The 10,877-nt window shown below is 35.8% G+C and overlaps 1 protein-coding gene and 1 pseudogene across 10 annotated transcripts in view; both read right to left on the bottom strand.

Annotated features, from left to right (window-relative positions):
* Positions 1–318: 318 nt before the first annotated feature.
* The window catches only part of NFU1 (NFU1 iron-sulfur cluster scaffold), a 28,492-nt gene continuing 17,933 nt past the window's right edge, over positions 319–10,877 (bottom strand). For all 9 annotated transcript variants that reach the window (XM_082356419.1, XM_082356414.1, XM_082356422.1 and 6 more), the window contains 3 exons: positions 9,448–9,508; positions 2,838–3,012; positions 319–481 (listed from right to left, as the gene is read on the bottom strand). In XM_082356419.1, coding sequence (XP_082212545.1) covers positions 437–481; positions 2,838–3,012; positions 9,448–9,508 — 281 coding nt within the window. In that variant the 3' untranslated portion in view covers positions 319–436. The remainder of the gene's footprint in view (positions 482–2,837; positions 3,013–9,447; positions 9,509–10,877) is intronic.
* On the bottom strand, positions 3,019–9,440 carry LOC309611638 (intraflagellar transport protein 81 homolog pseudogene; annotated as a pseudogene). The gene has a single exon. The product of its transcript is annotated as an intraflagellar transport protein 81 homolog pseudogene (transcript).

Raw genomic sequence — 10,877 nt, 5'->3', positions numbered from 1 at the left:
AACTAAAATTGTTTAGTGTTTTTTTTTAACAAGGTAAAAATTCAGTAACCATAGTTTCAAACATCTCATAAAAAGCTTAGCCATTTTAGAATATCTTAAAAAAATTCTCCCTATTTACTTCTGTATTAAAAAAGTAAATAAATTAGATTGGGGGGATGTATTTTAAACTGCTTCACACATTATGCAAAGAAGGAACCATGAGAAATGAAGAACAAAAATAAAAATATCCCTGGATAAAATCCATGTGTGCAGAAGATGATTCAGGATGTTATAAATAACTCATATGAGGTAAAGCAAACATGCAATATTTATATATCATTCTCTGAAGAAAGGGTATATTTTATTAATCCTCAAGTTCCTTAGCAGATTAATAATAAAAGCTTAGTATATGTATCAACAAGTCCAACTGCTGGGCCCAAAGAAAACTCAAATTAATTTAAGGTGAGTTTGCTTCTTTTTCATCTGATTCATCATCCATAACCTAAAACAAAAAAACAAAGAGAACTTAAGAATTAAGGATTAGAAATTGCTATTTTCCTGATTTTAATATTACTTGCTTACCTGAAATACTCTAATCTATAACAATGCGTGCCAATCCAATAAGAATAAATCTACCAACAGCCCCCAAAGCACAAGGTTTGCATCATAACCTGATATTCTAACAACATAAAAGCAAACTGAATATTAGCAAGTTAAATAAAACATTGGTCTCTTTTCCTTGTCCCAAAGGAGGCTTCCAATAGCAGAGTCTCAGCTGGACAGAGAAGACTATAATGATAACTGGTATTTCCTAGCTGTATGACTAATATATATAACTGATGTTTTTGCTTTTTTTTCCAAAAGCATCTCATTTCCTTAAATACATTCTAGGGAGCTATACCAAATTGTTATTGTAAAAATACATATTAGAAAAATGAATCCCTAAAAAAGGTAAAGAAACAAAATATACTAGCAACTAATTATTTTGGTCTTACTGACATAAAAGTTCATTTTAAACCTTAGAAGAATGTGAAGATTCTCATTTCAAGTAAGTTAAGAAAGATACTAATGAATACTTGAAGAAAAAAAAGAAAGGATTAGTATCTTTTCATGAGTTAATATTTTACTCAGATACTAAAAACCAACTCCTTTGGAAAGGAAAAGAGTTATATAAACCTAAGACTATTTTTTCTCTTCACCATACCTACTATAATTAAATGCCAATTCAGGTTTATAATCCAACTGCCAATTCATCACCCCACCCTGGACAAGTGAATAAAAACCTTCCTTTGTCAATCGACCAAAGTGTTAACTACTGTAATTTTTTAAAAAGGCATGTAGAGGGGCTTCCCTGGTGGTGCAGTGATTAAAAATCCACCTGCCAATGCAGGGGACATGGGTTCAAGCCCTGGTCCGGGAAGATCCCACATGCCGTGGAGCAACTAAGCCCGTGAGCCACAACTACTGAGGCTGCACTCCAGAGCCCGTGCTCTGCAACAAAAGAAGCCACCGCAACGAGAAGCCCATGCACCACAAGGAAGAGTAGCCCCGCTCACCGCAACTAGAGAAAGCCTGTGAGCAGCAACGAAGACCCAACGCAGCCAAAAAACAATAAGTAAAATAAATAAATTTATATAAAAAAAGGCATATAGAGGAAAATGGAACAAAAATTAATTTTAAAAAAATCCAGATGAATCTGGTTCTGATCTGAAACAATCAATGGAAAAACAATTCCCTCATAGTTTCTTCTGGGCTGAGTAAAAAATGGATATTTACTTCCAAGGAATTGATATTTTTATATCCAATCTCAGCAGCACCCAATCCAAAAAATTTTGTCAATCAACTTCTATTTTAGGCAAAAATGTTCCTAAATTTTTAATGTTTCTAAACATTTATTTAATACAAACTATGTAAACAACACACAAGGCTAAGTGTTGAAGAACACAAAGACCTAGATACGATTACAAACCTCTCAAGGAAATTACCCCTGAACAGAAAGCTGAAACAGACACACAGAAGCTTTGCACAGAAGTACAGCTTAATTCCAAGTGAAGGACTGATAAGAACTTCAAAGAGGAGACAGCATGTATTGTACCAAAAGGACAGTTTTAAATACTACCCAGAGATGAGTGAGTCTCACAGGAGCTGAGAGGAGATGATGCCCTCTCCTTAAAGTCACAGAATTACCTGAAGAGTTTTTTCAAATTTCTAATTTCCATACGCTCTTTCCTTACTTGATAATCTCTCTCCATAAGGCCATGCCTCTTGTTTCAGAATTACTGCAGTGAAGGTCACTATCACTGCTGAGAAAGTACTGTACTATATTCCTTAGATATCTTGGGGCAGAAAAAATGTTGACATCAGGCTATAGATAAAGCTCTATTACTCTACTCAGTAGTCTGTTTTACTGTACAACAAAGTATGATTTCTTGATGAGCTTCTTGCCTGCACATTTAAGAACAAGAAGTGTTTAAATACGAAGTAGTGGAGCTGTTCCACTAAAGACTTCTAAACCTCATCTATAAAATTTCATCATGTTTTGAATCCCCTTTTCATAACTTTTCTAGAGCAGCAGTATGCCCTCTGAGTCTGTTTCCCATGTACAAAATGGAAATGACTTACTTAATATTATTACACTGCGTTGTTAGAAGATAAATGAGGTAATATTTGTAAAAACGCTGGGCACATAGTAGGTAATTCATAATACTAAAGTTAATTCTTAAATAAGGAGCCTGCAAGTCTGATAACAATGGTAACACGACGATATAGCCCTGGAAGAAAATGTCAGGTCATGAATTTTTCTTTCCAAAAAATTCATTTTAATATTAAACCTAAACTGTCATACAATATTGGCATACCTGTTCTACACCTTCTACTTCTGGAATATAAAACTGCAGCATGTTCTGAATTCCATTTTTCAGAGTAATGATTGAACTGGGGCAGCTGGTACAAGAACCTTGGAGTTTCAGCTGTACAATGCCATCTTCAAAGCCTTTATAGATTACATCTCCTCCATCTTCCTGCACAGTTGGCCTGTAGCCATAGAATATTTGTGATATATTTAAAATAATAGAAGTTTTTGTCAAAAAAATTTAATACAACTCAGAGCTTAGACTTTATATTAATAAATGCACAAAGTTAGAGCTACTTTTATAATCAAGAACAGTAACTGCAGCTAGTCTCATTTGTAATTTTTTTTAACTTTCAGATAAAATGCCAAAATTCATTCATACAAATACTTTATCTGCTTATTACATTTTAATCTTGCTTATTAATAATCTTTCTAAGCATTTAAGATTTCAAATTTCCTAAAAATTATACTGATTACCTAAGATATACTCATTCACTTCTTTTAAGTGAACAGAGTGAGACGGACATGTGCTGGCTTTTTTTTTTTCTAGTTAAACTTTTCATTGAAATATAAATACAGAAAAATGCATAAATCATGTATGATCAGTTCAGTGAATTTTCACAAAGTGAACATACATTTGTTCTAGACCAAGAAACAGAACACTACAACCCCAAAAGTTCCCCCGTTCTTCCTCCTAATCACTCCTCCCAACCAATGGTAACCATTATCCTCCCTGCTATCACCACTGATTAATTCTGCCTATTTTTTAACTTTATAATTTATAAATTCCATTTAGAAAACACAAAGTATTAACTCTTTTTTAATCTGGCTTCTTTTGCTCTGTGTGAGATTAATCTACATTGTGGCATATAGTAATAGTTCATTCAATCTCACTGCTGCACAGTATTTCATTAAGTGAATATACCAGAATTTATCCATTCTATTGTTGATGGACATTTGGGTTAACAGCAGTTTTTGGCTTTTACAAATAGTGCAGCTGTGGAGATTCTTGCAAATGTCCTTTGGTATACATATATATTACAGCTGGGAATGTACCTGAGAGTAGAACTGCTCATCAAGAATAGGCATATGTTCAGATTTAGTAGATACTGCCAAGTAGTTTCCCAAAGTTATGTAAACTTATATTCCCACCAGCAGTACATGAGAATTCCTGTTGCTCCACACATCCTTACCACCAATTGATGCTGTCAATCTTATTAATTTTAACCATTACAGTGGATCTGCAGTGGTATTTCTTTGTAGTTTTAATTTGAATATTCATAATGACTAATGAGGATGAGCACTTTTTCATGTTTAGTGGTCATTTGGTTATTGTCTTTTTTTGGGGGAGGCAGTTTGGTTTTTTAAAAATAAATTTATTTTATTTATTTATTTTTGGCTGTGTTGGGTCTTCGTTGCTGTATGCGGGCTTTCTCTACTTGTGGCGAGCGGGGACTACTCTTCATTGTGGTGCACGGACTTCTCATTGCGGTGGCTTCTCTTGTTGTGGAGCACGGGCTCTAGGCGTATGGGCTTCAGTAGTTGTGGCACGTGGGCTCAGTAGTTGTGGCTCACGGGCTCTAGAGCGCAGGCTCAGTAGTTGTGGCACACGGGCTTAGGTGCTCCACAGCATGTGGGATCTTCCTGGACCAGGGCTCGAACCCGTGTCCCTTCATCTCCCTTCAAAACTTCGGTGCCATCAAATTCACGGGTCTGATTTGTCTTCACTGACACTTCTCTCTCTAGGTTGGCTAACTTCTCCTTTGCCTCCTGAAGTTTCTCAGCTTTGGCTTCTTTTTTACGAGAAATGATGGATGCCTGTTGCCTATATAGTGACAGTTTGCCTTCAATTGGCTCATTTCTCATCATTTGCTTTTCAATCAGCTGACTGATCTGTGTGTTCATTTCATTTATTTTAGATTCAAGTTCAAGAAGATCAGAATGACCCATAGCAGGCTCTGAAACCACTTTCTGTAAAAAATGCAATTCTTTTTTCTTGTTCTCTAATTCTTTAGGAAATTTTTCAGTTACCATATATGAATTAAACTTTATCTCCTCCTCTAGCCTCTTCATTAAACTTTCAGGCTTCGCATCTGCTGTTGCATGGCGCATACTTTTCAACTGGTTTTGTATTCTTTGCAGTCTCTGCAGTGCATGAAATAGCTGATTCTTTTGTCCCTGTTTCTGTCGTGCAAGAAATTCTTCTCTCTCTTTCTCAACTCGAAGTTGCCTTGCTATTTTAAGCATCCGTTGATGATTCTGAACTGTCTCCACCCTTTTCTTCAAACGTTCAACTCTCTTAATGAGCTGATCCTTTTCTTCCTCCATTGCACTGACATCCCTTCTTATTTCTGCTGTAGAAAATCCAGATGTCTTGAGCTGCTCACATCCTTTATGCAAAGTTTTAAAGGCTTCCATCAAATCTTCATACTGTTTATTGGTATCGGCCACGGTTTCATCCTGAAGAAACTCACTTGGTACTTCAAGTTTTATTAAAAAACGAGCTAAATATGCTCTTTTCTTCAGTTCATTAGTTCTCTGAAGAAGCCAGTGGAGCACTGGGTAAATTACAGGTTTACTTCCAATCACCAGACCCTGACGAAAGTTACTCATGTCCGTGGCATTTCCTGGAGGTTTGTATTTAAGGATACCAAGAAGGTTCAACATCCTTTTGGCTGTCTGCTCTGGCATCTCCTCTCTGATATCAACAACTTGCTTTGGGTCAATCTCAGCCAGAACATCACTGAGAACTTGTAATAGTTGCATTGGCTCCAGGGAATCAAATGTGATTAAGTTACAGTTCTTCCTAAAAGGCTCCTTATTGAGATTGTCCACGATGAATTTGATTTGATCACTCATAATTAGGTCTTATAATTTAAACTCAAATTCTCCTCACGAAACCACTTCCCTCCCCAGGAGGCATCTGGGCTCTAGTCGGTTATTGTCTTTTGTGAATTACTACCCCAGTGTTTTTGTGAAGAGACTGCTCCAGTCTCTATTTGTTTGTCTTTTTCTTAACAACTTGTAAGAGATTTTAAGTATATTCTGCCATATATATAAATATCTTCTAATCTGTGCTTTGCTTCTTCACTGTAAATGATGCCTTTTGATGAAGAAGTCACAATTTTATTATAGTCCAATTTATATGTCTTTCCCTTAGTTTGTCTTGTCAAAAAAAAATTTGCCTACCCAAAGGTCATGCAGATGTTCTATTTTAAATTTCCTTTGTGATTTCTTTGTTGACCATGGGTCTTTTTGAAGACCACTGTTTAGTTTCCAAATACATAGAGATTCTGTAGATACCTTTTTGGAAATTGAAATCTAGCTTATCTCACTGTAGAAAACAATATTCTCAATGATTTCAATCCTTAAAATTTGTTCAGCATTGCTTTATGATTCAGAATACAGCCTATTTTAGTAAATCTTCCATGTACACTTGAAGAAAATAAATATTTTGTTCTTGTTGGGTGCAATGTCCTATGTGTGTCAATTTAGTCAACTTTGTTAATCATGTGTATAACTCTCATATCAACTCATCATTTTATATGTTTGCTATATTTGTTATTGAGAGGGATGTGTTGGTCTCCCATTGTAATTGTAGATTATCTAATTCTCCTTTTAGTTCTCTCAAATAGTCTTCATTTATTTTGAAGCTGTTATTAGATGTATACGAGTTTAAAATTGGTATATATTCCTCATAGAAATTACCCTTTTATTATTATGAAAGATTTCTCTTTATTGCTAGTAATGTCTTTAGCTATAAAGTATATTTTGTCTGATATCTGTAATAACTACATCAGCTTTCTCTTATTCATTTTTTGCATGCTATATATTTCTCCATCTTTTTACTTTCAACTTTTCTGTGTCCTTATATTTAAGGTGTATACCTCTTATAAGCAGCATATAGGTTTTTTTTAATAGCCAATCTGACAATCTTATTTTGTTAATCAACCTACATACATTAAAATATAACTACTAATATGTTTGGGTTTATAGTACCATCTTATTATTTATCATTTTGCATTACTTTGGATTAAACAAGTATTGTTTTTATTTATTTATTTATTTATTTATTTATTTATTTAGGTGCGCTGGGTCTTAGTTGTGGCAGGCAGGCTCCTTAGTTGCAGCTCGTGGGCTCCTTAGTTGTGGCTTGCTGGCTCCTTGGCTGCTGCTGGCATCCTCCTTAGTTGTGGCAGGCGGGCTCCTTAGATGCGGCTCGCCAGCTCCTTATTTGCAGCTTGCTGGCTCCTTAGTTGTGGCACGTGAACTTTTAGTTGCGGCATGAGAACTCTTAGTTGCGGCACGCATGTGGCATCTAGTTCCCTGACCAGGGATCGAACCCAGGCCTCCTGCTTTGGAAGGGTGGAGTCTTAACCACTGTGCCACCAGGGAAGTCCCCGTATTGTTTTTTATTATTCCATTTTCCCCTTCTATTGGCTTGGTTATACACAGTCTTTTACTATTGATTTAGTGTTTATTACATAAGATGCCTATTTGATTTCTTAGACTCTAATATAAATTAGTACTTTTATCAATTCCCAGATAATGCCAAGAATGAAGAACACTTACTCTTTTTTTTTTATTATTTTTTTAAAAGATTTTTTGATGTGGACCATTTTTAAAGTCTCTATTGAATTTGTTACATTATTGCTTCTGTTTTATGTTTTGGTTTTTTGGCCCCGAGGCATGTGGGATCCTAGCTTACTGACCAGGGGTCGAACCCACACCCCCTGCATTGGAAGGCGAAGTCTTAACCACTGGACCGCCAGGGAAGTCCCAAAGAACACTTACTCTTATACTTATCACCACCTTTTATACCTTTGTCATGCATTTTTTTTTTTAGTAGGTTAACCCTTCTTTTAAAAAATTTATTTCGGCTGCGCCAGGTCTTAGTTGAGGCACGCGGGATCTTCGTTGTGGCATGTGGACTCCTTAGTTGCGGCATGCATGCGGGACCTAGTTCCCTGACCAGGGATCGAACCTCAGGCCCCCTGCATTGGGAGCTTGGAGTCCTACCCACTGGACCACCAGGGAAGTCCCCCTTGTCATGCATTTTAATTCTAGATATATTAAAAATCCTACAGGACATTGTGAGACCTTTTTTGCCATATATTCTACGTCTCTCATACCTTTTTGCTGTATTTTCCATTCTCTTTTCTGTGCTTCAGCTGGATATTTTCTATTGACTTATATTCCAATACACTAATCTTCTCTCCAACAGTATCCAATGTGATGTTCAACTAACCTAATGAGTTCTTAAGTTTAGCTATTATATATTTTAGTTCCAGAATTACTTTTTTTTTTATAGATTCCAGTTTTCTGATGAAATTCTTCATCTCACTTTCTATTTTCTCAAACATTTTATTCACAGTTATTTTAAAGATCATGTCTGATAACTCTCACATCTAGGTTATCTATGGATTTGTTTTATTTTCTCTTGGTCCAGTTTCCAAATTCCATGCCTAGTAATTTTTGGACAATGAATGATGAACAATGTATATGAAAAACTGAAGTGACTCAGAATTATATTACATCAGAAAGGATTCACCCTATCTTTTGGCAGTAGCTCAACCTGCTGTGGAATTAAGTTCACTCAATACTGGACTACAGTTTTGTAAGGCTTGGTCTACCTTTGGTTTGTCCACTTTCAAGGGTACAGTCCTCTAGAGAGCCCGACTGAGAGCCTGGGTGTTCCTTGAGGCCCCACACTCCTTGACAGATCCTAAACTCCAATTTTTGTCACCACCTCCAGCACCATAAAACTGCCAAAACTCTGCTCAGCTTTTCAACTGCTTTTTGTTTGACTTCTTAGTCTCTTCCCCTCCATAGCTAAGAACAAGTAAGGGCCATGTGGGGAGAACTTCTGAGTATTAGGGCTTATTTTTTTCTTTTCTCTGGGATCTTGCCCTTTAAAGTCAAAGCTTCATTGGTACCCCAGAATTTTAATTTTTGTCTTCCCATCTCTACAAATTTGCTGAAAGCAACATAGTTTCTCTGATTCTTAGTGACTGCCCTTTGACCAGCTTCTCATATTCAAACCTCAAAACAAGAATCAGCAAATGCCCCAAGGGAAATTTCAATGTGCTTCCCCTCTCTACAGGACCTTATTTGCTTTGGCAGCTATCTAATACTGTCCAACAAAAAAAAAAATTTTTTTTTTGTATTTTATCTAGCTTTATTGGGAATTGTCAGCAGGACCATTGGTCTGCTACAAGCAAAAGTGGAAGCCTATGGTTCTCTACTCATTTAAATTTATTCTTTTGGGGCAGCAGCCTGAAAAGAGGTGCTCCTCTCCTCACAATTCTCCCAAATACTGTTAAGCCATTTTTTTCTTTCTAAGAAATTTGGTATTGTAACAATATCAAACCCAAACGGTGACCATGAAAGATAAATCATTATGTTTAGACGGAGTGTTATAAATTTTGAGTGAATATAGAGAATGTACAGGCTTCAAATTCAATTGTCATGGTTACCTATTTTGGTTTACATTAACTTATACTTATTTTGTTAACTCTACTACAACCTCAGAGACAAACCAAAAGTATACTGCTACAATGAAAATTGGCTCTGTAGTACTGATATATCTGATCCCAGGTAGAAAGATGAGCACATACCGTATTCTAGTATCTAACAGTTCCTTAATCATTGCCACAACTTCATCATCATCTTCAGATCCTAGAAACAATTATGAATAAAACATATCAACAGTAGAAATTTTATATCCATGCAAGTACAAACATTAAAACAGAGTGATTTTAACTTAGGGGAAATGTAAAGGTCATTCATTTGATTATCTAAAGAAAAATTAAGGAACACTGATCAACATTTGGTGATAAATGTGAATACTGAAATAATTTGATCTACAAATTATGTTAGGGTTTGAATTTTTTGGCCAATATATTTGTAAACTTTCATCCTTCTCAAGGATTGAAAAGTAGCAGAGAAAAGATATTGTCTGAATTTTGATGAAAACTTTGAGAGAAAACAGCACACCTGCTTTGTAAGTTAAGTTACATTTTCAATTTCTCAATTTAGTGGTTTTCAAAATGACAATCATACTAAATACAGATGTAAGCCTTATGGAAATTCTAAATGTTTTACAAATCTGAGCAAAAACTTGTTTTTTTCATTTTGTTTCATTTTTGTTTTTCTTTTACTTTGTAAGGTCATATACTGATCTTCACATATGCCTATTTTTATGGGTTTTATATTTTTTTGAAAAATTTCTTTACCATTGGGAAAATTAAAATGCAGCTAATTCAAATTACACTGTGACACACACTAGAGTTCTGGCAACAATATAAATATCAACATATTAACATTAAATTATATCAACTTTGCATTTTTTAATAAAATAAATATAATAAAGTTAAAATTCTCTTACATCAGCAAACCTAAGTTCCATTCCACACCATTACTTCCACAGGCAACCACTATCATGACTTTAGTGTATATCCTTCTAGTACATGTTTACATTTACAAGTCTATACTTATACACACTATACACACTGTTCTATACCTTGTTTTTTTCTATTTAATATACCTAAAAGGTTTTTCCGTATCAGCATATAAAGATATGCCTCAATTTAAAAAGAAGGTGCATAGTAATTTTTGTATGGCTTTGTCTTCATTTGGCTAGTTTTTATATTATTTCAGTTGTTTCCAGTTTGCTATTTCTAACAATCCTGCAGCATACATGCTTACGTAAAGTATACATTGGTGTACTTTTGCATATGTATCTATGAGATAAATTCCTAGTTCTGGGCTTCCCTGGTGGCGCAGTGGTTGAGAATCTGCATGCCAGTGCAGGGGACACAGGTTCGAGCCCTGGTCTGGGAAGATCCCACATGCCGCGGAGCAACTAGGCCCGTGAGCCACAACTACTGAGCCTGCGCGTCTGGAGCTTGTGCTCCGCAACAAGAGAGGCCGCCACAGTGAGAGGCCTGCGCACCGTGAAGAGTGGCCCCCGCTCGCCGCAACTAGAGAAAGCCCTTGCACAGAAACGAAGACCCAACACAGCCAAAAATAAATAAATAAATAAATG

Source organism: Balaenoptera borealis, assembly GCF_965194805.1.
Source record: "Balaenoptera borealis genome assembly, chromosome: 15".
Classification (NCBI taxonomy): Eukaryota; Metazoa; Chordata; class Mammalia; order Artiodactyla; family Balaenopteridae; genus Balaenoptera; species Balaenoptera borealis.
Note: the sequence above shows the minus strand (reverse complement) of the source record. Positions and strands in the feature narration are given on the sequence as shown.